The sequence below is a fragment of the Vitis vinifera genome, chromosome 2 (genome assembly GCF_030704535.1).
Source record: "Vitis vinifera cultivar Pinot Noir 40024 chromosome 2, ASM3070453v1".
NCBI classification, from domain to species: Eukaryota; Viridiplantae; Streptophyta; class Magnoliopsida; order Vitales; family Vitaceae; genus Vitis; species Vitis vinifera.
In genome coordinates this window covers 4,284,787-4,312,483 of record NC_081806.1, presented here as the reverse complement: position 1 = coordinate 4,312,483, position 27,697 = coordinate 4,284,787, and the positions used below count along the sequence as shown (strand labels likewise).

Genomic DNA, 27,697 nt, shown 5'->3' with positions numbered 1-27,697 from the left:
TATGCATTGAAGTTATAACATAAACATACTAAAAGTACAATACATGTCTTAATTTATTACAAAATTTATGTATCGAACTTATAAGATAAATATACTAAAAGTAATATGCCTTAATTTCGTTGTTTAATAGTTATAAAAATATTTTTTAATTATAATATTTTCTTATATATTTGTAAAACTAATAATGAATTTATTAAATCTATTTAATAAAAATACAAAAACAAATATTTTTATTGTAATATATCTTTAATAGTTGTATTAAAAAATTAAACATTTTAAAATTTATAAAATCTATATAATAAATAATATGATAACTTTATTTTTTAATTATTGGAATGAAACAATAATTTGTAAAATTATTATTATTATTATTATTTTGGATAAATTATTTTTAATATTTTTAAAATAATAATTATTGAAGTAATAATTTATAATTAATTATTATATTATTTATATGTATTATTATTAATATTATTCTTATTTGATAGATTATTTATAATAATAATAATAATAATAATGATTAGAAAACAAAAATATGTGAATTATAATTATAACACTTATATATTGAACTTACAATATAAGTATACCAAAAAGAACAATACATTATAGAATGTCTTTATTTCTTTTTTAACAATTATAAAAACAATTTTTTATTATAATAATTTCTTAATAGTTATATTATAAAGTTAAAAATTCAAAAATTTTGAAATCTATTTAATAAAAATATAAAGAAAAAAGTATTGTAATATTTTCTTATCAAATATTTATAATAAAAAACAGAATAACTTTATTTTTTAAGTATTGAAAATAATTTATGATTAATCATTATATTATTTATATGTATTAATTTTAATATTATATTCTTATTTGATAAGTTATTGAGGAGGAGGAGGAGGATGATGATGATGATAATAATAATAATAATAATAATAATAATAATAATAATAATAATAATTAGAAAAAAAAAGAATGGAAAAAATACAAAATAGAAAAAAGACAAAGTAGGGATATGTTTAACTTTAAAATGAAAAGTGTGAGGGTATATTTGACTTTTTATATTCCGAGGCATTTTAAATAATTATCAAAGTAAATGACCATACATAGTTATTATCACACCTAATCGACCCTACACGGTAATTCTCCCATAGTTAAATATACCATCATATTTTCGCTTTAAAGTCAAAACATATTCTTAAAACTATTTGTTTTTAATTTTTTTTTATTAAATGAGTTTATTACACTTTACCCTCTCAACCTATTGTGTGTTTTGCACATTAGCCCTTCAAGTTCAAAATTGAGTGATGTATACTTTTTCCTTTATAATTGCATGTAACGTGCATTTTTTGAGAGACAACGTTATTTTTTTCGATAAAAAGGCATGTGCTCTCCATGTAACCAAGAGTAAGAGGGTTTTTTTTTTTTTTTAAAAAAAAAAAAAAGCCTGACCAGTCAACCCTTCTCTTCATTTTTCTTCTTCTCTCTTCATTCTCTCTCTCCTCCTATTTCCATTGTGGTAGGTATAGATAAACATTTGGATATCTCTTTTTCACCCGTCAGAAGATACTCGTCGAGTAAAAGTTTTGGTTTTGCATAATAGTGAGATGTAGGTCTCCCATGGCGGTGACACCCATAAAGAAAAAACTTCAATTTTGATGATATTTATGCTAGAATTTTTAGATTCTTGATTTGAGTTTTTTCAAAAAGATTGATTATTTTGGATCTTTGATTGTGAATCGGAGGTAATCATACCGAATTAAAGTGTTTTTTTTATATCATTCTTTTAATTCTATCTTTTGGGGGGTTTGAGGCTTCGACATTGAAGTTTTTCAACTTCTTATTGCCATAAATCTGATGTTGTTGAATTGTGGAAGTTGTTAATTCGAATAAAATGAAATTTGGGTTTGGAATTTAGGTTTTTTGTTATGATGAACGGAGCCTATTTCTCAATACTTACTATAGTTGAGGTTTAAAACCTGAAATTTCAAATGATGTAGTCATCCCAAATGACTTTTTCATCTCATCGAAGATAGGATTGAGGATTGGGGGGAAAAGGAAAGAGTGAAGAGAGAAGAAAAAAAAGAATGAAGGAAGATGAGGGTTGGTTAGGGTTTTTTTTTTTAAATAAAAATAAAATTAACTCTTATGTCCTTAGTCATGTGGAGAACACATGTCTTTTCATAAAAAAAAATAACGTTGTCTCCCAAAAAATGTAAAATAAAAAAAAACGTTGTCTCTCAAAAAATGTACATTACATGCAATAATAAGGGATAAGAGTATATTGCTCGATTTTGAACTCAATAGGATAATGTGTAAAACACGCTATAGGTTGGCGATGTAAAGTGTAATAAACCCTTATTAAATAGATTTCATAAATTCATTACTAGTTTTATAAATATAATTATTAAGAGAATATTATAATAAAAAATTTATTTTTATAACTATTAAAAAGTTATTGTGCTTTTAATGCATTTATATTATAAGTTCAATACATAAATGTACAATAAAAAATTGTTTTTATAACTATTAAAAAATCATTGTACTTTTAATGTAACTTCAATACATAAATGTTTTATACCTACTTTTTGCAACAAATCTCGTAACATTAGAAACGTTGTTTTATTATCCTATATTAGTAAGATAAATCTATTTTTGTCATGCCTATAAGTCTATAACTTGAATATAATATTAGTTCTATTAAAAATATTAATGGTAGAATTAATAATATAAAACTAATATCATAAATATCAATGAGGTGTTGATAATAATAATAATGATAATGATAATGATAATAATAATATAATTAGTTTTAACGTAGCATATAAAACATAAAAGGCAAAAAAAGATAATTTTTTAATAAAGTTTGCAAGCCTTAAGAATTAAAAAAAATAGAAATTGTCTTCTAGGTTTTCTTTGCAATAATAAAAATAAACATATAATAATATTAAAAATATAAATAATCAGGTTAATAATAATCATAAAAAAATAGATAATGTTAATAATAATATGAATAATTCAAAATGCTAATATTATAAATAATAATATTAAAAATAATATCAATATTTATTAATAAAATAATAATGTCTAAAAACGTACCAGAGAAAAAAAATTTAAAAAGTAGTGTTAGATGGGAATAAGAGGAAAAGATAAAAATAAAAATAAAAAATAAAAATAAAAGGTAAAATTGGGATTTTGAAAGGTCAACTTTTTCAATGATTTCCTTAGAACAAAAATTTATAAACATGGAAAAATGATCACATGTGACCCACTTTTTTTTTTTTTTATGACTTTTTCAATATTTTAAAAATAAATAAAAATGAAAGAAACCTCTAAATTCTTATTTTAGTCAAATGTTTTTGCAAATACGAGTATGATCACATTCATTTTAATCAAGTATTTCTTTTAAAATTTACTCCTACGAATCATGTATGACTTAATAAATTTTAAGAAATTGTATCAATCATATTTATTTTGCATTTAAGTCGCACTTCTTTAGTTTAATATAGCTTGTCTTTTGGAAAAAAAAATATATTTAGAAGTTATATTTTTAACGTCTTTTTACAAAATTGATTTTGTTGATTTGCAATTAACCCATATTAGAACTTTTGACTTAAAAGATCATATTGAAATGTATAAAACAATGCTTAAAAAATCTTTTTTTGATAGTGTTATAATTGACTTAGGCTTGATTCTAAGTTCCTAAAGTGAATCTTATTAATCTTTTCTTATCATTATCCTTTTACTTAAGAAACTCATCATAATATATTTCTATCTTAACAATTTTAAAGACTTCAAGGTTAGGTAAGGTTAAATATGACAAGGTCTTAACTTAGGCTTTAATAGTCCTAACAATTTTGGTGTATTCGTCATTCTAAGGTATTAAGTCTTTCTTAAGTCTCTTTCTTAATGGTGCACACATTGACTTGTCTCCTTAAAAAATTTTTGAAACATAATTAAGACTTCCTATTTTGAATTTCATCTAGAAACTTATCAGCAATTTGGATTGATCTTTAAATATGAGTTATAGTCCCTTGGTGGATGCGATGTACTAAAACCTAACTTTGGTTTGAAAAAAATTAATTTTAGAACCTAATAAACTTAAACTATTTTCTTTAATAATCTAATGAATTTATTAATATATTTTATTGTAAAAAAATTTATATTAATTAAGAATTTGAGACACTTTCCAACAATTTTCATCTTGAAGCAAATTCCTTTAAGTCAAATTTCCATCTCTCCATGATATATTATTTTTGTATCACATCCCCACAAGAAAACATTCGACTTTACCTTTAATTAAAATTCATTTTGTCTTCATCGTGTGTATTCTATAATATTTTGTTATTCTATAAATCTTTAACTCAAACTTTAATATCAATTTTGTTGTGCTAGCAAAAGTTTTAGGTTATGTTTGGTTCCCGGAAAATACTAAGGAAAGAAAAAAATTGCAAAGGAAAATAATTTTTTCATATTTGGTTGTCCTATGAAAAATATCAAAGAAAATTAATTATAATTAAAACTAATTAAAAACTTATGTACTTTTAAATTATTTAATCTTTATATTGATGAGTTAAAATAAATAAAATGAGTTTGAAGAAACAAAAAAATAATTTATTAACTTTTAATCTATTTTTTATTTTCTTTCATTTTTTATTTCCTTCCACTTTTCCTTTGTATTTTCTTTCCCTTGCATTTTCCTTCAATTTTTTTTGGGAACCAAACAAGGCCTTTATGTAAACAAAATTAGTTTAAGAACCAAAGATAAAACAATTCACACAAACAATTCACACCAATGAGATATTTAATCCATCTTAATGGGCCATTGAAAGGCTTACAGTTAATTACAAGGTGTTCTTCATTCTAGTTTTGCTTATTTTTTAATATAGATGGCAGAGCAACTCCATGGACATTTAGATTCCTCTATTAGTTTCTTATTAAAGAGGTTTTGAACTTACAATATTTTAATGATTCATTTGATTTGGTCTTGTCTTAATAGAAATGTCATTTTCCTTGAATTATGGATTATAAGGTAATTTTACTTCATGCTTATTCCTATACTATAATGTATTAGGAATTTTTAAAAAGATTTCTTTAATTAATTTTTTTCCTAAACCTTTCGATGGTTTCTTGAGTTTTCTTAAATTTTAACTGGTCTTCATTCCCTTTATAACTAACTTTATAAACCAAAAAGTTAATATGGTTTAGAATGCGTTTCATAGTGATCTTAGGAAGTGTTTTTAGATTTTTTTACACTTGAAATTTTTATTTTTCAAGTATTAGAAAACCTAAAAACACTTCCTACAATTGCTATCAAACACACACTTAAATACATAAATAAGTAATTGAAATTCAAATTTACCTAGCATCAAAACACTGTTATCATTGTTTAGAAAAAGTGAAAAAAAGGAGATTAATTCAAATATTAAAAAAAAAGAGATTAATTCAAAAATCAATTATATGATCCTCATTTAATTCGAGTTTATGCCTATTTCTAAATGAAATCTGAATTACAAATATTAAAATCATCAAATTATAAAGGAGGCACTAACCCAAACTTTCGGAATTTCAATTACAATATTTTTCCTCATTGTCACAAAACAGGATACTTCTTCAAAATATTTGTCTTTTTTATAAAAACAAAATCTTGTTTTGTAATTATTTAAGGTTTCAATTCAATCCTCATTATCATTTATGTGAAAAACATGAGACTTCTTTAAAATATATATATATATTTTTATAAATATAATATTATGTTATCTAATTATTTTTACAAAAATAATAAGCTTATCAAATATGTTAAAATATTCAATCATACAACCCCAATAATAAATTATGTACAAAATTCTATAAGCTTCCATGTCCTTGGAGCATTCGATCAAGTTTCTTTTGTCTTTGGTGTAATCTAATTCACCATCTTCTATTTTCTTAATTTTTATAATAATTATGATATATAGTTAAAAAAAAAGACAAAATATAATAATTAAATACGTTTAGTTATTATGATTTTTTAATCATCATTATTATAATAATTTCCATGCTTGCTTCCATACATATCTCCATAGATTCATGTGTAATAAAATGATGATCCAATTCCCTAAAAATGAGACCAATACATGGAAAATCATTAGAAATGAATCTTTGTTGTATCAATTTTTATATTCTAATTATGATAGATGGTAAAAAAATGACAAAATATAATGAACATGCTTTGATTGTATAAATTATTTCATCATCAATCACTATGTGTTGTATCAAAGGGTTATGGGTTAAGGAGACCATGATATTTGTAAGAATTAATGTTTGTAAAATCGAAATTGACTAATTAATATTTATTGTTACTAAAAACACCTTAAATTTGTTTTAAAATATTATCGGGTTTTAAAACAAATTATGAAAAAATTATTTTTTTATCGAAAGTTTATTAAATACGTTTTATTTTTTATATTTTAGAAAATGGTTTCCAAACCCACTTGATATTTGTCTTTCTTTCATCTTTTCCATGGGGAATTATTCATGAACCTAGCCAGCCGGAATCCTACAAAGAAATTGTCCTGGTCCGAAAGTCGACAGGGACCGTCAAAGTTAGGCCCATCTCCGGATCAGCCGGAGTTTTCCCACCAGGTTTCCATTCTTAGAGAATCAGCCCAGCCTGGTCCAGGTGCACACGTCCTTATCCAACTTTAGCTTAATTGAGAGCCCAATTCAATGGTGGGTCCACCCCAGTGTCCCCACCGCCCTAACTTCCATTACATCTCCTCCCAAAATCCCCCGAGTCGGCTTCTCTTTGAACTTTTGTGCCCGTTGGCTGAGCCCATTTGAACCATTACTGAGCTGTGAGGTTGGTGGTAGCTTTATAATCGTGGGTGACAGCTTTTATCCCTACACGTGTCAGCATCTCATTCCACAGTCCCACGATATACCCACCACCCTGTCGGTGAATCGACGACGCAGCAGACTGTTTTTAGAAAGTAAATGTGATGACACCGTTTTGCACTTTTGCAAAACATAATATGCATATATGCATTGATATTGTATTAGAATAGAATAATACTGTTTAAGATTCTTTAACGGAAGTGTGAAGGCTTCCAGCAATCGTAACTGTGAAGTCACGACAAAGCCTAGTGACGCTAACTCAGCAGTTCCGTTATTCCACGTCACTCAAAAAAAGAAAAGGGAAGGGATGGCATGACAAAACGACGCCGTTGCGGTCTATGGCAATTTCATAATTTAATAGGTTGTGTCTCTCAAGTCTCACCCCGCTGATTCTCACATCTTCCAGTCCTCTTTGCTTCGCATCCGTGCCTAATCATAATTGGGGAACCGGTTTCTCTTCAATTATTCCCCAATTATTCGCTCCGGGTCGTCGTCTAGGGCTTGAATCTCCTAGATTATGTGCGGGTCATGAACTATTGCTGTTCCTCTTCTAGGGTTTCAATCCTTGTGATTCTCTACGGTTCATGAATCATTGTCGTTGAGATTCTACGGATTCTGGTGGTTCTAGGGTTTCTCGATGACTTTTGAGGGTGGTGATGACGACGGAGGCGTGGTGCCGGAGCTGACGCTGAGAATGGGGGATTACGTGAAGCTGAGGCAACCGGCGGAATGCGAGGAGGAGGGATTTGGGGATGTGGAACCTTCTACGCCTAGAAGAAGAGGGTTAATATGGTGGTGGGCTAAGGTTGCTTTATTGTGCGTCGTTTTGGGGGTTTTGGCTGGTGTTTTTCTCAAATGGGTCGGACCCTTCTTCATGGATAAGGTGAAATTTGTGGCAATTTTACATTTCATTAGAAAAATAACTGATTTTTATACACGTGAATGGATTATTTGTTCTTTAATCTGCATCTACTAGGCATCTGAGGAAGAGTCGAGAGTTTGAATTTGAGCATTATCTCTGTCAGTTGTTGATGTCATCTTTTTATGTTTTGTTTTGTTTTAGCCTCATAATGTGTGTAACTAAGGGTAGTATTGTTTGATTGTTTGTCTACTTGAGATACCTGAAATATCTTAAAGAGTAATTCTGCTTTAAACGTGCTGAATTTTTCTGAATATACCCTGAAATAGGACCTATACTAGGCAATGGAGACGCTTGATCTTAATTAGGTTGCCAAGTTTTGATTGGCACATGCCATGTCTAGTGACAGTCTTGGGAGTTGCGCATGACCAAAGGGTAAAGTCTCAAATTCTTGAAGCTTCCATGGGAACTTGATTTCAATTATTTCTCCATCTCCCCTGTGAGGGTCCACGCATGAGCAAAATCCCATGAAACATGATTTTTGAACAGATACTTGCAAAATTCAGATATTTTGGATCTTTAGTTGTTGTATCCATGCCTGAAGCGTTTGGAACTGCACTCTCAGTGGAGCTGATGCTCTTTCTGTCCAGGTTTCAGTTGGCACATTGAGAAGTTTGGTTGAAATTGAGATTTTGGTTAAACGGTGACTTAACCAATTTTCAGTTTGATTGCCACTTCTTTAGAATGACAAGAGAACCCTAAGAGTGCAATAGGATTGCTTTGTGCTTTGCATTCACAGCCTTCAGGTTTGAGAAACTGAAGAAAACAAATTCACTTTATGTGGAGATCACTTCAATATACCATCCTCACCTCATTTCTATCAAAGAACAAAATATACCATCCTCACCCTATAATTTGTTTTTCTTTTCTCTACTCTTCGCTAAGAATAAGGAAGTACTATCAATGAAATGTGCAGAAAATTACCTTACCATAAGGTTGCATCTTCTTTGCTATTTCTGATGGGATTTTAACCAGAACTAGAATATGGTCCACTAGAAAAAGGTTCATTTTGTTCTCTTGTGACCATTAGTTCGAAGCTCATTTCTTCACACCTCTTTGATTTGCAGAAGATGTATCAAATTGGTTCCTATTAGCTGGCTGGAATGCACAATCTCTGAGCTCTTAGCATTTTTAGAAGTTCCCAAGGGATTTATGATACAATGAGCATGGTGGACCTTCTTCCAGCTAACCGTTCCTTGTGAGATTTATATGTTGCTGAATTTGAATTATTGAAGGCATACCCATTTGTATTTGGAAGGAAATGACCCCATTCACCTTCAACTTGAAAATAAATATTTCAGCTGCCCTCATCAGACTTAGCCAGTTAAAGAAAGAAGACAGGATTAGAATGTAACCCATTCTCATAGGGCTGTAAAGCCACTATTGGGGAGAGGTTTTTGAGAGAGATACAAGTGAAGCAGATTGTTTGATCGACTATGCTAGGTAGTATGAAGAATCTCTCTCTCAGTGCATCTTGTTCATGTTTTTTCCACCATCTTTTTGCTTAAGATCTATGACCAACCTTTCACCTTGTTGGAAAAAGTGAGAGGAAATAACAATTCTTATGCCGAATACCAATGAGCAGCTTATCAACCACCAAATGCACTTATTTTGGCGATGTCATGGTCAATTAAGAGGATGACCCAATTACCTCAAAAGAAAAATATTGCTCCCAAGAAAGAATTGAGATCAAAGAAAAGGACCACCCGCTCAGCCAAGAGCAAGGTCTTTTAGTAAAGTGCTTCATAAAGAGACTGGAAGGTGAAAGGTACTTAAACAATATTAGAATTGGAGGAGATCTTCTGTACCATGTAAGTGGCTTGGAGGAAAAATCATGTTTGTCTGACTAGATGATTTACAAGTCCTGTCCTTTTTTCTTTTCTTTTTTCTCTTTACCCCTCTTCTAGCAATGGGGATGTGTCCTTATTGGAATCTTCATGCCATCCCTTTTGAACTCAGCCTCCTTGTTGAAACAAGGCAAAGTTCCTTCCATTGGTAATTCCTCCTCTATTTTTATTTGTGATACTTCCTCTATTTTTGTTTGCAATACCTCCCCTATCTCCAAAAGAACCTTCTCTGCCAACTGAGAACCAACAACCAGATGGAGGTGTTAAATTGTTTTAGTTCCTAGAAGCCCTTGGGAACAACTACATTGTTGTTGGATTATTGAACCCCTCATTCCTCTTCCTTCCTCTATTAAGGCTCAAGCCTTTTCCTCTCAGTTCGATTTATCATTCCTAAAATAGAAGCAGAACCGTTTGTTTGGTGGATAGCCTTGCCCCTTATGGAGTAAATATTCAAATCTCCAAGAAGATTTTTTGCTGCAACTGGAAATTCCTCTGGTGGCTGGTGGCCCCCAACCAATGATGCCATCAAGATGCACAATTCCACACAGGGCTTTCTTCTCTTATAGCAGTATTGACAATGTGATCCATGCAGTAAATTTCTGGATTATAACAGACCATAACTATGTTGTACGGTACCTTCGGGATTTTTTTTCTGTGGTGAAGCATTTATAATGCTGGTGAACAAGCTCAAATGTGCAGTACACTTTTGAATCCAAGAAACAGTGAGTATCATGTTGAATATGTCTGATGTCCTTAGACTTGTTCACTTGTCACGAATTAATGTAATTGCTTTTCAATGTTTAAGCTGAGATTTGAAATACTGTTGCTGATGCATGATTTAACTTATCCAACCTTGTACATGTTTGTTAGAAATATTAGAGTTTAAGTATATTGCTGTCAACACTTATCAGAAATCTTAAATACAGAGCATGGGCAATTAATGTTTACAATGGCTTCTTAACCAACTTTAGCATCAGTTTCCTGTAGGTTGAGACTACAAAATATTTAAGCCAATAACATACGCTATAAAAATGGTTAGATATACCAATTCATGCTTGCATATTCTCCTTTTCTTCTTTTCCTTTGACCAATTGTAGTATTTTGCAGGAGCTTATGCCTATCATAAACTGGGAGACAACAACATTCAGCACTCCTGTACTGGCACTTGTTATATTCGGTTCTGTGGCTTTATTCCCAACACTACTTTTGCCCTCTACACCTTCCATGTGGGTGGCTGGGATGACTTTTGGTTATGGTCTTGGGTTCCTACTAATTATAGCGGGGGTGGCTGTGGGTGTATCACTTCCATATATTATTGGTTCCCTCTTCCATCATAAAATCCAAGTGTGTACCTTTTGCGTTTCTTAAAAATTTTCTCCATCTCTAATTTCATGCAAGGGTTTCCTTTCCTTGAGCTCAGTCAACTTGAATGCTTCTTGATTCTTGTGCAGGGATGGTTAGAAAAATATCCAAAGAAAGCTTCCATTATAAGACTGGCTGGTGAAGGAAATTGGTTTCATCAGTTCCGAGCTGTCACATTAATTAGGGTTTCACCATTCCCTTATATTTTATTCAATTACTGTTCTGTGGCAACAAATGTTAAGTATGGTCCTTACATCATGGGGTCGTTGATTGGAGTTGTGCCAGAAATTTTTGTTGCAATATATACGTATGAACTCTCTCTCCTTTTCTCAAATTCGTGTTAAATTATTTGATTTTATATACCTGTGTTTGTGTGTGTATAATGTATGTATTATGTATTTAAACACATATGCCTTGTGTATCTGCACTTAGGAATCATGATGTGCTCTAGGATATCATTGTAATTTGTCTATATTTTCTTGAATGTGAGCTGCACCATGTTTAACATGAGAAGTGCCCATGTTTATTGAATTGCATTGGCATTTTAAGAATAGTATGTGTTTTAAAGGCGATATATGGTCCAAATCCAGTTTTGGTGATATGTGCATTGTGTTAAATTTAATTGACTAAGGTGTATGCTCTAGGTTCTGTGTAAAATAGTTTCTCTAGCTGTGTCAATTTGGACTTGTTTCTGTGCCCACAGATATTTGAAAAGGTGGCTTATTTTCTCTTATTTTGCTAGGCTTGGAATTACTTCAATTATTAGCAAGTAGAGAGCATGGTGACAAATATCATATTTCTGTCTTCCCAAAACGAAATAAATTGATGGAATTCAAGGCTTGAAAGCCATTCATTGTCATTGCTTGCTCAAGTTATGCCTTGTTTGATAAATGCTAAGAAACTTCCAGTTAGATGATGTTTAACTTAGGTTTGATCTTCACTTCTTGAAAATACATTGGAGTTAGATATAAGGAAGAGATTTTGTAATGTTACATAATCCTTTTAGTGATTCCTCACATTTGCCTCTCCTAGAGTTGGCAAAAATTCTGCATAAATGATTTTCCATTGCAGTTGCTGAATTTAAAATTGGGATTTCTAATCCATTAACAAGTTTGCTAGGTTGGATGGATGATGATGGGGAAAATGGAGAGGTGAAGAATGGAAAAGAAGAGTAGGGCCTGAGTTTACTGAATCTCTCTATACAGAGAGAAATCAACATTGGAGGGAGAAGGTTTGTGGTCTTTTCCTTGATTTGGCCTCAATTTTGAGGATACAAAGGAAAATTCTGCTCCATCCTTCATATTTATGCAATTCCTGTGGTCTCACATAGAAGGTTTTCAAAGGCAATTTTTAGGTGTGCCGAAGCACGCCTCAAGTCAAGGCATGGCAAAAATGCCTTGAGGCGTTGAAGAAAAAAGTTGAAGTCCAGCAAGGCGTATGCCTTTTGCAGCGAGGCATGGCAAAGGTGCGCTTTGGCCATGCCTCTTACGCCTTTGGATTGAGGTGTATTCTTTTGTGGGTTTGTATGGGTGTAATCAACGTTGTCTTTGTCCTAGGTACGCCTCTACCTTTTCTCCTTTCTCCTTTCTTCTTTTTTTCGAGTCCACGCCTTCTCTGCCACCACCAGTTTTTTGTTTTTCTTTTTCCATCCTTTATTTTATTTTATTCTTTGGGAAAGCTGAGATATTTTTTGTTTTCATCTTTTATTTTCGTTTTATTGGGTTATTTATTTATTTATTTATTGTTTTTAGGTTGAATTGGGACCACTTCCTAATTCCAATGTGCCTCCACTTTTTCCACTTCCTCACTTTTCATATTCCTTTTTTTCCCAAATGGAAAATTGTAAAATTATATAAATAATTAGGTATTTATATTTATATTAAATTCATAATAATTGGCTATGCTAATATTTAATTTTGAAAATTTTATTATTGAAAATTTATTCTTTATGTTCTAAAATAATTATATAATTTATTTAAATTTTTTTTTATATATTTTGTATAATTGAAATTTTAGTTTTTATATTTTATTTTAATTTTTTATATATTTTCCGATATTTTTAAATATTTATTAATTACAAAAATTAGGGTATCAAAAGGCTTATGCTTCCATGCTTCGAGGCTTATGCCTTTTCTCACGGGAACAAAAACGCCTTGTCTTATTCTTTCACGTTTAAAAACTCTCTCACATAAAGATGCAAAGTGTATATTGAGCTTAGACCTACTCTTAGTTCAAGCTGTGGATCCCGTGTGTGCCCATCCATGTCTTATTGCCATTAACACAACAAACTCTAACCTTTAACAACTCAAATCAATAAGGACTGTGTGTGTGTGTGTCTCTCTCTCTCTCTCTCTCTCACACACACACACACACACACACACAAAATAAGTAGGACCTGATATATGGCGATTTTGACTCTTTTGTTAACTTATCTAATTTATTTTATTTATGGTTGGTTTGCTGCATTTTGCTTGTAATTCTTTAAGGGCTTCTGATAAGGGCATGTGATGCAACCCCTTCCCTTGTTCTCACTCATTTGGTCATATTAATAGGAGGTCAATGTCAACAAACCACTGGAGTATTGGGTCCATGGGAGATTAGTCAAGTTAACCATTTCTTGTAATAATCTTTTCAGAATATCTTGTCTGAATCAACCTCAATGTTTTGTCATCTTCGCCATGAGACCTGTGAGCTCCTATAAGAGGTTGATAAGTCATTGCCTATCAGAAAAAAAAAACATTTTGATTAGTCATCAAAATGGTATGAAAAAAAAAAAGAAATGCTACGGCATTTATTACAAAAGAGGCAAATACGGCATAAACATTGATGTTAACTCTAGAAAAGAGGTGCATGCCATGTGTATGGATTCACCATTGATAGGAAATATTTATCTAGAAGGATTATGACCTTTTTCTTTCATTTATTAAATATTTCTCCGATAGACTGGTCTTATGATGATCCATCACTAGGCATGAGGGATGAAATTTTATAAGATGCTAGAGTATTATAGTTTTTCAGAAAGGGAAGTTTTGTTCTCTAATGACCAAGACTAACTGGAAAGAGGAAAAAAAACCCTCTAACAATGAACTTTCAGACTTTATGGAGTGTTTGGTCAGGGATTAGGATCATGAGATCCCCAGCATCCATTATCCTTATGAGATCCAGGGCTACAAACATATGAGACTGCTAAGGATATTGGATAACAGCAACTTTGAAATTTGTCAATACTCTGGCAGAACCTTGAAAAATGTTTTTTTCCAAAGATTGAGTTTATGGTTTATTCTATTCAAACTAATGCCACAACTGAATAAAAATTACAGGTTGCTATTGTTTATTCGGAGTAGTTCCTGTAATCAGTCCATCATAAAAAGCATTCCTTTAGCCACCCCTTGAATATCAAACACTGGTTTCTACTAGTTCTCTGACACCCTTAATTCACCATGTTTAACAATTTTGTTATATTAACCTGTTTTACCTTCTTTGCTCACTGTTGTATCTTATTAAATGGATTGGATATGGTCCCTGGGCCTGACTCATTTCATTGCTTGGGCTAATTATACCTTGATTGGTTCATATCTTAAGCTATTGTATTCTCATCTGCTGTAAAATGGATGGTTTCATAGGTTTTGTTGCTGAGATATATTCTTCTCCACATTGTTTGTGCTCTAGCTATAAAGAACCAATTGGTGGTTGCTTTACCACATAGCTGTTTATGTTGTCAATGAATTGGATATGGTCCCTGGGCCTGATTCATTTCATTGCTTGGGCTAATTATGCCTTGATTGGTTCACATCATTAGCTATTGTATTCTCATCTGCTGTAAAATGGATGGTTTCTTAGGTTTTGTTGCTGAGATATATTCTTCTCCACAGTGTTTGTGCTTTAGCTATAAAGAACCAATTGTTGGTTGCTTTACCACGTAGCTGTTTATGTTGTCAATGAATTGGAGCTTTGTTTCATTCCAATAATACTATATTATACATCTCATTTCTGTGGTACAGTTACCAATATGTTGGATAGATAACTGCAGTTGCTTTCACGTTTGCCTCTTTTTCTTCTCATAGATAACATGAAAAAAAATGCATTTTTTTTCCTCTTCACAATGTATCCATCATAAATGCTGATCAAGGGAAATGGTCCATAGGTTATATACATGATCTTTGATTTTCTGTTGAACTCATGGGTGGTTCTGTTTTATTGCAGAGGGATCCTGATAAGAGCTCTGGCTGATGCATCACACGAACAGCACTCCCTTTCTGCCTCACAGGTTATCCTGAATGTAGTTGGTTTTTGTGCAACTGTGGCTACAACAATATTTTTCACGGTTTATTCAAAAAGGCAGCTCAAGGCATTACAGAAGGAAGAAGAGCTGTTACTGGAGTAAGCTTTTTCTTCTGTCTGGGTTTTGGGAAAATTATCTGTCAGCAAAGCCAGGTCAGAGCTTCATCTCTGAAGACCATCCATGGCTGGATGAGGTTTTATTTTCTACACTTCATCCATGGGCAATTGATGTACAGTGAGATGGTGCTATTTAAACACTGTTTGGAAGGGAGGAAGGAAGAATCAAGACCCACAACAGCTAACATGATTGACATTTATTAAACCAGCAGATTCTTTTAAAGTAAAAAAGGATGTCTTCTTTGTTGTCTTAGTCTACTCCCCGTTTGTCTCTCCCTCTCATAGAGAGAACTGTTGTTTGTATAGGATGGAAACTTCTTTGGAAGGTTAAATTGGAACCTAGCAAAATTCTTGAACTGTGAATCAATACAACATTGCCGTTCCTGTCTTGTCGATAATGCTTGCATTTCTGCGTTATATTTTGTCCAACAAAATGCTATTATTCAATAACCTAATGCTTTCCTAAACTAAAAAAAAAATAAAAAATAAAAAATAAAAGAAAGATGATGTGAAGTTTATATAGAATCCTAGAGACCATATGGGCATATTTCCTTTTTCATCTTGTTGTGTCACTTGTCTCTGTTTTCCAACCTTGTGAGATGGGATGGCCTTTTCCGTATGGCTAGAGGGGGCTTTTCATTAAATCAAAAGAAGAGTCAAATCCCAACCATACGAGGCCTTTTATCTGTTCCCTTTCTCTTTCCCTTTTCCCTTTCTACTTCCATCTATCTAATAACGCGTGAAGGGGCTTGAGGGTTGAGAGGCTTTAAATGATGTTTTCTTTTTCCACACGCTTAATTTGTACATCCGCCTCCTCTCTCTTTCTTTCTTCACTCTTCCATACACATATATAGAAAGAATGTGTTTGTGTTGGGTCAATGGTTAATCATCACATATTCACATCATCCCCACCTCATTGACACTTGAGACTTGATACTAGGCAATTCCATCCACAAAAAGGAAGGCTTTTAGAGAAAGGGTGTTGGTGGGGGGGTGGGGCTCCCTATCAATTATCATTAGGTTCCCCATACTTTTTCTTCATCCTTCTAGTAAGAATTTTTAGTAAAAAGACCTGAAAGCACGACCACTCACGCATATGCTAACACATCTCTCACTATACAACTCTCTCACATCACTCAAACCTCAATCCAATCAAATTATGAAACTTGAGTACCACATGCATGGATGACACAATCTTTTTGCGTCAAATTGTACTGCCTTTATCTCGACATCCCATTATAGGTATTAGAGTGACACACTCCAAAAACTTATACCAATGCATGGTTTTTTTTTCTTCAATTCCATTCAATCCTCTTGACCTCATAGCTCATGGTATAGGTAGTGTTGCATCAAAAAAGGGGATTATTGTGCAAACGGATTAAATAAATCCAGTATAAAGTTGGATATTGATAATATACGAAGTACACAAATCGAATTCGATCATCCACTTTTTCAAATCATCTAAGGATTTTGGAAGGGTGGGAACACCGGGGTGCTTAGGTTTGAAGAAAAATGATGAATGAGAGTGGTCTTCAGCAAGTACATACAAAAAGGCCAAAGCAATAAATAATCTATATATATAAATTCCATATTTTATAGTGGGAAAGGAAAGCAGGCCATTCATGATACAGCTCATGTCACATAATTCCCACGCCAACTACAGCAGTGACATACCTGTGCCACGTGTCTAAACTCCCAAACAGTTGTTTTTTTTTTCTTTTTAAAAAAATCATGAAAATTTGGAAGATCTGAAGTTTATTATTAATTTTAAGGTACCTGGTAGTTCAATGATTCCTCTTGTTTTTAACTTACTTAAGACCTTAATTTATTTGTTTTATTTGTACTATTGTACCATGCATTAATTTCAGTTCACAAAATTTTAAGGTATTATCTTAAATATATAAAAATATAAATATTTTAATTTTAATTTTTTTATATTCATTCCAGCTATTAATTTCTTCGAATGAAAACAAAAGTTTACTAAATATTAATATTATTTAAAAAGAAAGAGGAAAATGAGAGGTTCCGATTGGAGACAAAAACAAAAGAGTGCGGGCAAAGATTCTGCAACTCCGTGACGTCCACCAACACTACTATTAAAATGTGCGCTCTCACATCCCACTCTCTCTCGGAGTTCGTGTCGTCACCATCTGTTCACAGTGCAAAATGTGGTCACGGGACTGGAGAGTGATGTGTAGGGCGAAGCGAGGGCGCGTGTCAAAAGCTACAGTTAAGCAGGGAGCCGTATTAAAGTGCTTCGCAGCTGTCAGGTGTAAAAGTTTTGAGTGACGTTGATCCGTGGGAGACAAAAGATCAAAAGGCCAATGTGTCCCTGTGGGGCCCACTACCCTATCTCAAACCCCACCAAAACTTGACTTTTTCTTCCATTGAACCTTTTTTATACATTGCTCATGGAAATTGAGTTGATTTTAGAAAGTGGTTAGTTAAATTTTAAAAATATTTTTGAAAATTTTAAAAATTATTTATAATATTAAAAAATCTATTTTAATGTTTTCTAAAAAATATGTTTTTTTTAAAAACACTATAACTAAAAAAGTTTGTTTCATACTAATTTTAAGAAACGATTTTAATATTGAAATTTTTTATTATATTAAAAGGATTAAAAATATTTTTTAAAATCATTTAAAATTTTATAAAATATATTCTTATTTTCGTAAAAAATGAAAATATAAATTTCATATAAATAATTTTGGTCATACGTAAAATAAAAACTAAAGGTCAAAAAAAGTGTGCCAGGTGAACCATGCACTTTTTTCTCTGCCACATGATTTCTGAAGTGAATTATGGAAACGCATTAATTTGTTTTCTTTGTTCCGCCAAAACACTTTTTCTATTTTTGTTTTCATTTTCATTTTTATTAGTGGGCAACGTCTCTTCAGAATATTAATTAGAAAAATAAAGGAATGGGTGCCCTATCAAAGTCAGCGTCCCAACAGACAGAAGAAACTTCAATGCAAAAAAGCTCGTCAATGCCCAAATTTGACGACGAGTCTGACTATCTCCATCCCCTTTCTCTTCTCTTCCAACGCTGTTGCCGTGGGAGTGTTGGTGGTGGTGGTGGGCGGCGTTAGTGGTTGAGGGAGAATAAATGCTGGGGCTGAGGGCCTACACGGTGGTGGTGGTGCGATAAGAGGAGTGATGGATGCTTGATGCTTCCCTTTGTGCTCATTCAATTTTGAGGAGAAACTAGAAAGGGAGAGGCACGTGGGTTCTTCTTCAGCTGGTGGCAACTGTTGAGGGGTGGGCTTTAAAAGCAGTTATTAAATTGCCTTACCTGCTTTCTCAGCTATTCCGCATTTCTTACTGCCTTTTCCTCACTCCATTTCGGGCTCTCCACCTTGGAATCTAGGGTTTTTGGTCCAGCCCCATTGTGGCTGGAGTTGGAATATGTTGTTTGTCGTTGGGTTGAGGGATCCCAGAAGGCATTTACTGTGACTCAATGTGGTTTCGTTTTCATAGAGCAAGGTGGTGGCAGTGATAAAATGTTGGTTTTGGGTTGCGATCGCGATGTGATTTTTCTCGCAATTGAAGCTAATGCAGACTCTGGCGTCCCAAAACGAGTAGACCCATAATGGCAAACGGCTAGACTCATTGACCAGCATGAGAAGACTCCGGCGATCTCTTCTTCGTGTTGTTCTTATTCTTCTGTTCTCTTATTTTCTGGCGCCAATCGGAGTTTCTCCAGCGACTGAGAAGGAGATCTTGCTTGAATTCAAAAGCAACGTTTCCGGTGATCCCGGCAATGCATTGGGTTCATGGGATCAGAGCAAGGACCCTTGCCTGGATTACAGGGGTGTTACCTGCAATTCTGAGGGGAAAGTGGAAAAGATCGTTTTGTGGAACACTAGTCTCTTCGGAGTGTTGTCGCCGAGTTTAGCTGGGTTGAAATCCTTAAGGATCTTGTCACTGTTCGGTAATCGATTCACTGGGAATATCCCACAAGAATATGCTGAACTGGGAACACTCTGGAAAATCAATTTGAGTACCAATGCGCTTTCCGGGTCGATTCCAGAGTTCATTGGCGATTTACAGAACATTCGGCTACTAGATTTGGCGAGAAATGGTTACACCGGTGAAATTCCGGCAGCTTTGTTCAAGAATTGTTACAAAACCAAGTTCATTTCGCTATCCCGGAATAGTCTTTCGGGCTTCATTCCCGCGTCCATTGCCAATTGCTCGAAACTTGAAGGCTTTGATTTCTCTTTCAATAATCTCAGTGGTGTATTGCCTCCTGCAATTTGTGATGTACAGAGATTAGCATACTTGTCTGTGAGAAGCAATGTGTTAACAGGGAGTGTTCGAGAGCTGATTGCGGAGTGCCAGAGCTTGGAGCTTTTGGATCTTGGTAGCAATATGTTTACTGGATTGGTTCCATTTGGGGTTCTTGGTTTGACAAATATTAGTTATTTTAATGTATCAAATAATGGGTTTCAAGGGGAGATCCCTGAGAGCATAACCTGCAGTGGAGGACTAGCAGTTTTGGATGCTTCAAGAAATGATTTGGATGGGGGGATCCCTTTGAGCATTGCTAGTTGTGGGAGTCTTAGGGTTTTGGACTTGGGGTTTAACAGGCTTAATGGGAGTATCCCGGATAAGATTGGGGATCTGAGGATGCTTACATTCATCAGGTTGGGCAATAACTCCATAGGTGGGACAATCCCGGTGGGTTTTGGAAGAATTGAGCTGCTTCTGGTTCTAGATTTGCACAATCTCAACCTTGTTGGTGAAATTCCAGGCGATATCAGCAATTGCGTGTATCTTCGCGTTCTGTGAGTCCAATTACCATTTTGAAATATTCTACATTTTACTTCAACATTGCTTTGGATTTGATCTCAAACAAATGTTCTGAAATGCTGCTGCAGGGATCTTTCTGGTAATGCTTTAGGGGGAGATATTCCTGAGACTATTTACAACATGACAAACCTGGAAATACTTGATCTGCATCGGAACCAGCTCAATGGAAGCATCCCGGCAACTTTGGGAAGCCTGTCAAAACTTCAGATTCTTGATCTATCCCAGAATTCACTTTCTGGTTCAATCCCACCTTCCCTTGAAAATTTAACGATGTTAACTTATTTTAATATCTCCTACAACAGCCTCTCTGGGGCTATTCCTCCTATGCCAAAGATCCAGGGTTTTGGCTCCACTGCGTTTTTCCATAATCCAGGGCTTTGTGGTGATCCTCTGGAGTCATGCACAGGAAATGGAACTGCTTCGGCTTCAAGGAAAACCAAACTGCTTACAGTCCCGGCCATTGTTGCAATAGTTGCTGCTGCAGTGATTCTTACTGGGGTTTGTGTGATTTCCATCATGAATATCAGGGCTCGTAGGAGGAGGAAAGACCATGAGACAGTGGTGGAAAGCACCCCACTAGGTTCATCGGAATCAAATGTCATCATTGGCAAGCTGGTTCTCTTCAGCAAAAGTCTGCCCTCGAAGTATGAAGACTGGGAGGCAGGCACCAAAGCTTTGCTGGACAAGGACTCCCTCATTGGTGGTGGGTCGATAGGAACAGTATACAAAACTACTTTTGAAGGTGGAATCTCAATTGCAGTGAAGAAGCTTGAGTTCCTGGGCAGGATCAGAAGCCAAGATGAATTTGAGCATGAAATTGGGCGATTAGGAAACCTTCAACACCCCAATCTGGTTGCTTTTCAAGGTTATTACTGGTCTTCAACAATGCAATTAATTCTATCTGAATTTGTTCCAAATGGGAATCTGTATGATAATCTACACGGCCTCAATTATCCAGGCACCAGTACCGGTGTTGGCAATAGTGAATTGTACTGGTCTAGAAGGTTTCAGATCGCTCTTGGAACAGCAAGAGCTCTAGCTTATCTCCACCATGACTGTAGGCCTCCAATTCTTCATCTCAACATAAAATCCTCTAACATACTGTTAGATGAGAAGTATGAGGCCAAGCTATCAGATTATGGGTTGGGGAAATTACTTCCCATATTGGATAATTATGGTTTAACCAAATTCCACAATGCGGTTGGGTATGTTGCACCAGAGTTGGCTCAAAGTTTCCGATTGAGCGAAAAATGTGATGTTTATAGCTTTGGGATAATACTATTGGAGCTGGTTACTGGGAGGAATCCAGTGGAGAGTTCAGCAGCAAATGAGGTGGTGGTTTTGTGTGAATATGTTAGGGGGTTATTGGAGAGTGGGACTGCTTCAAATTGCTTTGACACAAATTTGAGGGGGTTTTCAGAGAATGAGCTGATTCAAGTTATGAAGTTAGGGCTGATTTGTACATCCGAGACTCCTTTGAGGAGACCGAGCATGGCTGAAGTTATTCAGGTTCTCGAGTCCATCCGATCTGGATCGGAATCATAGCAATAAAAGTGAAAAAGAGGGTTAATTTGATTACCTCAGAGGGGCCAAACAAATGGTAGTAGTCTAGCTGGAAAGGAATTCGGGTTAGTCACTGAGAAGAAAAAAAAAAAGAGGAAAAATTCTTTTGGATTCTTTTGTGGTTACTATTATCAATTGTTGACATTTGTATTTTTTTTTTTTGCAATAAAATCATTCATTTCTTGTAACCCATTTGCTATCAAATAAGAACTATCATATTGGTTTCTGGTTAATCTAGGAAAGGATAAGCAGGACCCTGATTCAATATCTGGGAAGCCCTTCGCTTCAGCTCCCTTGATTGATAGGTGAATGCTGCAGTACAGCAAGGAGACTTTTTGCCAGCTCACAAACTTACCAAGCTCAATATAGTGCAATTCAAGCAACAATAATCAGAATGACTAGTCCCTGAGAGAGAAGCTTGCTTTCCCCCACCCCCATTTCTCTTCTTTTGAATGTCAGGTAATCATAGTGGTGTGCTGTGAAGTGGAGTCTCTCCAAGGTTATTGTTCAGCTCTGCCCTTTGCTAATTTATCCATAAAGATGCAGACTGTTGCAACCAAACATTTTTCGAGGAAAAATGATAAAGGAAGAGAGGTACAAGAATTATACATCCCTTGGCCAATCCAATCATTGCTGCTTTTGGATGAGTTGGGCTGACAGTCTAGATGCAAAAATTAAAGAAAAAGAGTCATTTATTTAAGCGTACCTAACCTAGGTGAAAGTATCATCTCTACTAGATTGCCCAAGAAACTTGGAAGAAAAAGCAATCTACTTAAGGAGTTAATGTGGAATCAAGAGGCCCATACTGGTAAAATGGTTGACCCTTAAACTGCTTAAAAAATGTCCTGATCGAACCATCTCAAGGAACTAAAGAAAAAAAAATATGAAGGGGAAAAACAAAACAATTGCAGAGGAACATGACTACTACTTTTTATTGTATCCGAATAACAACCAAATCCCAATGAAAACGAGATGTTATTCTGCAATTCAATCAATCAGCTAATAGGCTAGGTTAATAAAGTAGATAATTATACTAAACCATGGAACCATAGCTTGGTTTAATTAGGATACCTAAACTCTTGCTTTGATCTTTCCATACTAGGCTCCTAGCGAGTCCAAAATGCAACAAGGGCTTTTCCTAATTCCTACTACCTGCAGGTGATTTGAGTATCCAGATTGGAATGTAATAAACCAATAGTATTTCATCTGGGGGATATACAGGTTTCAGAAACTTTCCGAATTCGTTCCATCACTACAGGAATATCCTTTTCAGTCAATGTAGTAAAACAACAGCGGAACCATCCAGGTTCAATACAGTGACAAGAAGATCCTGGAGTTACATTTATCTTTGCTATATTCAACAATTTGTTCCATAGCTCGAGCTCCCCTTTCTCACTGTAAGAGCGGATTAATCCCCTCATGTCAGCCCAACAGTAGAAGCCCCCACTGCTCCGCATGCACTCAATTCCTAATTGTTTCAACCCTGCCACGAATTTAGTATACATTCTTTGAAGCCTCTCTCTGTTGGTCTGAATGAACTTTTGTATGAATCTTATATCTGAAAGCATGGAGATAACCAAACACTGGGTTGGAGCTGAAATGGAAGAAAACCTTGAGAGTTTCTTAGCAGCAGCCAGAACATTTTCATTAGACGAATATATAACCCCCACTTTAAAACGTGGAAGACAGAGGTCTTTTGACAGCCCATACACTATGTGAACTCTGTCCCTGTCCAAGTCTTCCGAATCAATAATTTCAGCCATGCTCACAAACTCTTCGCTTCCATGAGTGGACCCAGCAAATATTTCATTTGAAATTATATGGATGTTCTTCTCTCGAGCAAAGTCTACAAGGCTGTAAATTGTTTCTCGATTAAGCAGATTGCCAACAGGATTTGAGGGGTTGGAAATTACAATCCCACGAACTTTTAAACCACGTTTCTTTCCCTGGTCGAATGCTAAGTCAAGAGCACTTATACTTAGATTGAAATTGTCAGCACTGCGACAGGGAACAGGAATTATCTCCACCCCAGTTCTCCATTTTAAATCCCTATCAAAACTGCCATGGTTTATTCTTAAATCAGTTTCCTAAACTGACATATTTAGTGAGAAAAATAAGATTTAGAAATTTTATGAGGTTGAATATGTATTACCTGGGATAGTATGGTGTGGGAACAAGAAATGCATTTCCAGTATCTGCTAGGCAGAAACTGAGGATCTCAATTGCAGGGGCTGCACCAGCTGTTAAGACTATCTGTGATGGGTTAAAGGATATTGATCGTTCCATGACTTGAGACATGAATCCTGCCACAGCCTGCAGTACCAGGGTAGAAGAATGCAGTAATTAAAAGATACCCAACTAGTGCTCCTTTTATGCAGAAGATAAAAACCTTCACAGTTGACAGAAGTGGAGCAATAAAGCCAAAGAAACCGCAGCATCCATGAAACACTTGAGTATAATTTTTTGGTCAGAGAGACGAGATAAATGAGGATGACCCAAACCAAGAAATAGTACTATACCTTTGAATTAGCCTTCTAAGTGTCGTTTGCTTTCATGGAAGTGTAAACTAGCAAAAATGTACATTTGCAAACAAAATTGAAGAATATATCTGCAATTCAATTTCGAACTCAAAGACACATAAGGCTCTAAGGCATGTGCAGCTAGTCCATACGAACCAAAATAAAATCCAAAATTGTTGGAAACATTTTGATCCTGTGGTATCTGCAATGTTCATCCTAGCTACTGTTATCAAAAGCTTTGTGAATGGGTTGGCCAGTTTAAGCCTTAATCAAAATCTACCCTACAATCACTCTCAGACACAAGATGGCCTTAATAGTATACTATTGAACTTAATCCAGACCCATATGCTTTCATTAATCCAAACCCTTACAAGGCAAAAAGATTCAAATGAAAAATTTTAGATTACAGGGGATTATAATCATAATATAAAACAGTACGGACCAGAAAACCAACCATTCAATTCACTAAAAAAACAACAGAAAGAGTTCTGTGAATTACCACTTTCAACTCCACTAATCCATCTGACGCCTGATAATTTGCAATCCCGCCCATACTCAATGGCCCACTACTTCCACCTCCACTCAATATCCAATCCTTTGCATTCTCTGCAAGCCAGTCTCGAGCCAAGTCCAATGACAACTACATCCATTAAAAAAAAGAAACAACAATCAGTAACACCAAAAAAACATCAATAGAAGCAATCCATTCAACCCATAACCAAACAAAGCTCACCTTGTTTTCAGCCAAACCAAGCTGAATAACCCCCTCTGGATTACTCAATTCATCATAGGGATCCTCTGAAACCCTCTTCAGCCCAACATAGAAAGGCGAATCACTGGACTTCACAATCGAATTTGCCCGCGTTGACACACAAGCCGGCGCGCTCGAACCCCTTGCAGGCAGATGGGTCCGAGACAGGGACCTATTTAACTCAGAGACCTCCGTCAGCTTCTGGGGCGGGGGCGTGGGCTCGGAACGATGTCGTTTGAAGTAGAGCTGCAAGAGGTAAAAGAGAGCGCAGGGAATTACTGAACCCAACACAAGTCCCCCTCTCCCCTGAACCACCCCTTGTAAAGGAACTATCACTCTCATCTCTGTCCTTCCTCTGCCGCCGCCACCTCCTGTAGTGGTGGGTCCAGAATCTTCGTCAGGTTCGGAGGGCCGACTTCGGGTCATTGCGGTGGAAGCAGAGGAGTCATGGAAATGAGGTGGATTGCGTTTGCCAGAGCAGGGTGACAGGGTGGCAGCGGCGCGCTGGCGATGCCTTATGGGGGAGAGTGTGACGGGGCTTTGATTCTGCGGCCTTCCTGCCTCTGGGAGGAGATGGATGTCGTCGTTGGATTTTTTTCCTTTTTTTAATTTTTAATTTAATTTAATTGGGAATTTTTACAAGTTTACTGAAAATCAACCCTTTACAATATTAATTTGGTTAGAATTATCCAAAATGATGGAGAAGGCATGTTTTTGTAACCCCCAACAGTTAATGAAATTCAAATATTTTATAAAATATAATTTAAAATTAAAATTAATTTAATAACATAAAATTTTAATATAATTTTAATTATTTAAATAGACTAATGTTAATACAAGTATTTTAACTAACTACAAAAAATTGTCACCACAATTTTTTTTAATGAAATTTTAGGAATTAAATTTTATATAAAGTGACAATTTTTTTAATGAAATTTTAGGAATTAAATTTTATATAAAATATTTTATAAATAAATATGTTTAATAAAATTGGTTTTTAATTTTTTAAAATAAATAAATCATAAATATATTAAAGGAATTTAAGGTAATAATCTAGAAAATTTAATAAATATTATTATAATTTAATAATTTTTAATATAGGGTTGTGTGAATAAAATTTATTTTTTTTGAAATTAACATATCAATTATAAAATAATAAAACTTGATTAACTACCTTTAAGAATATAAATATAAATAAAATTTAGGATTAATAATATTAAAATAAAAACTAAATATTAAAATAAAAAACTATTGGTTTCTACTCAAAATTCATCATTCTTTTAATTCTTTTTTCTTTTGTAATAATTTTTTTATCTATTCTAAACAATTCTTAAATTTAAAAGTGATATTTAATTGAGTTGTAATTGAAAAAAATTGTTTTACATCTTTTCAATTTTTTTTTCTTGTAAAACAAATATTTTATTTTTCCTCCTGAGATGTAATATGATAGGTGTATTTTTAAAAAAATATTTTATACCACTTTAAATTGAATATCACCCATGTCATATTAACAACTAAAATATATATTACATAAGAGATTTTAATGTGATTCAATTATTAATTATTCTTACATTAAAATATACCGAAATTCAAGAATCCACTAATAAAATAAAAGGATGAAAAGTTATGATAGTGAAGGTTCATCTTTTACTTAATGTCTTGGTAATTATGGTTATACATCTTTTTATCTCTTGAACGAAATCCTCAATCATAAAAGGATTTAATAAATACGAGAAAAGCAAATTCATCATTTAATAAATAAAAAAATTGTCTCAAATTGCTAAGCTCCTAAACCCTATAAACTGATTGGATAGCTCCACCTGCAGCACCCTTTGCATGTAATGTACATAATTTTTACACTACAAACCAGAAGTTGGGAATACGTACCCATCCCATGTCAACCACAAGCAAAGCAGCAACTAAATATCTTAAAAGGCACAGAGGGTCCTCCTTGCCTCCTCCACAAACTCCTCAGTCCTGCTCTCCTTCTAGCCATTCTATTCTCAAGCTTTTAGCCACCCAGGGCCATAGCATCTCCCTTCGATTCACACCTTTCCTTATTTGTTTATCATTCATACCTCTTTTATTTTTTATTTTTTCCTTCTATTCCCTTCTTGATCACAAATAATGTTGATTCAAGGCCTCCTCGTACATGGTCTCTTTGCCTTGATCATAGAGAGCATACGAAGACTTTCATTAGTTCTGTATTAGATTTCCAATCATATTCATTAATTTTTTTATATTGTTATAATGTATAGAAAATAGTTTTAAAAAAATAAATCTTCAAATCACATAGAAGTGTTCTTTGTTATTATTTTTATATTCCTTTTGTCTTGATGGTAATAATAGACTCACTTGTCTTATATACAACGGTAATATGTGTGGACTTTCCAAGATGGTCATGGTGATGTTTGTAGGCTTTTCTGCTAAGTTTCAAATTGGGAAACGGAGTCTTATTAGTGTGATTATACTAACAGCAAGTGATGACTCAAGGAGATACCCTTTAGTAGGTGGTACTGAAGGATGCCTTCTTTTTTGGTGTGTGGTTGAGATGAGATGCGTCATTTGAAGAGTACCCTCATGACATGTACCTAAATTTAGTGTCACCACCTATGATTTTCTTATGTTAAAATTTTGATAAGAACACATGTGT

The 27,697-nt window shown here is 34.1% G+C and overlaps 3 protein-coding genes across 3 annotated transcripts; 2 read left to right on the top strand and 1 right to left on the bottom strand.

The window, feature by feature from the left end:
* The first annotated feature begins 6,777 nt into the window (after window positions 1-6,777).
* Window positions 6,778-15,794, top strand: LOC100258130 (uncharacterized). The gene is made up of 4 exons (XM_002274961.5): window positions 6,778-7,753; window positions 10,744-10,980; window positions 11,088-11,305; window positions 15,202-15,794. Exons 1-4 carry the CDS (start codon window positions 7,508-7,510, stop codon window positions 15,380-15,382), a joined length of 882 nt encoding a protein of 293 aa, XP_002274997.2. The 5' UTR covers window positions 6,778-7,507; the 3' UTR covers window positions 15,383-15,794.
* Window positions 15,795-18,247: 2,453 nt separating this feature from the next.
* LOC100253000 (probable LRR receptor-like serine/threonine-protein kinase At1g12460) lies at window positions 18,248-22,007 on the top strand. The gene is made up of 2 exons (XM_059743310.1): window positions 18,248-20,186; window positions 20,280-22,007. The coding sequence occupies exons 1-2, from the start codon at window positions 19,018-19,020 to the stop codon at window positions 21,754-21,756; spliced, it is 2,646 nt and encodes an 881-aa protein (XP_059599293.1). The 5' UTR covers window positions 18,248-19,017; the 3' UTR covers window positions 21,757-22,007.
* Window positions 22,008-22,950: 943 nt separating this feature from the next.
* On the bottom strand, window positions 22,951-25,641 carry LOC100244464 (probable aminotransferase ACS10). The gene is made up of 4 exons (XM_002281480.5): window positions 25,027-25,641; window positions 24,793-24,933; window positions 23,927-24,087; window positions 22,951-23,832 (listed from the first exon to the last, which is right to left on the bottom strand). The coding sequence occupies exons 1-4, from the start codon at window positions 25,468-25,470 to the stop codon at window positions 22,977-22,979; spliced, it is 1,602 nt and encodes a 533-aa protein (XP_002281516.4). The 5' UTR covers window positions 25,471-25,641; the 3' UTR covers window positions 22,951-22,976.
* Window positions 25,642-27,697: the final 2,056 nt, after the last annotated feature.

What these genes read in the sequence shown, in the direction of transcription:
- LOC100253000 (XM_059743310.1), top strand. Translation starts at nt 19,018, where the DNA reads ATGAGAAGACTCCGGCGATCTCTTCTTCGTGTTGTTCTTATTCTTCTG. An exon ending in TGCGTGTATCTTCGCGTTCT is followed by an intron (nt 20,187 to 20,279) that starts GTGAGTCCAATT and finishes ATGCTGCTGCAG; the next exon opens with GGATCTTTCTGGTAATGCTT.
- LOC100244464 (XM_002281480.5), bottom strand. Translation starts at nt 25,470, where the DNA reads ATGACCCGAAGTCGGCCCTCCGAACCTGACGAAGATTCTGGACCCACC. An exon ending in GATTAGTGGAGTTGAAAGTG is followed by an intron (nt 24,088 to 24,792) that starts GTAATTCACAGA and finishes CTGGTACTGCAG; the next exon opens with GCTGTGGCAGGATTCATGTC. An exon ending in CCCACACCATACTATCCCAG is followed by an intron (nt 23,833 to 23,926) that starts GTAATACATATT and finishes AAACCATGGCAG; the next exon opens with TTTTGATAGGGATTTAAAAT.
- LOC100258130 (XM_002274961.5), top strand. Translation starts at nt 7,508, where the DNA reads ATGACTTTTGAGGGTGGTGATGACGACGGAGGCGTGGTGCCGGAGCTG. An exon ending in GACCCTTCTTCATGGATAAG is followed by an intron (nt 7,754 to 10,743) that starts GTGAAATTTGTG and finishes AGTATTTTGCAG; the next exon opens with GAGCTTATGCCTATCATAAA. An exon ending in ATTTTTGTTGCAATATATAC is followed by an intron (nt 11,306 to 15,201) that starts GTATGAACTCTC and finishes GTTTTATTGCAG; the next exon opens with AGGGATCCTGATAAGAGCTC.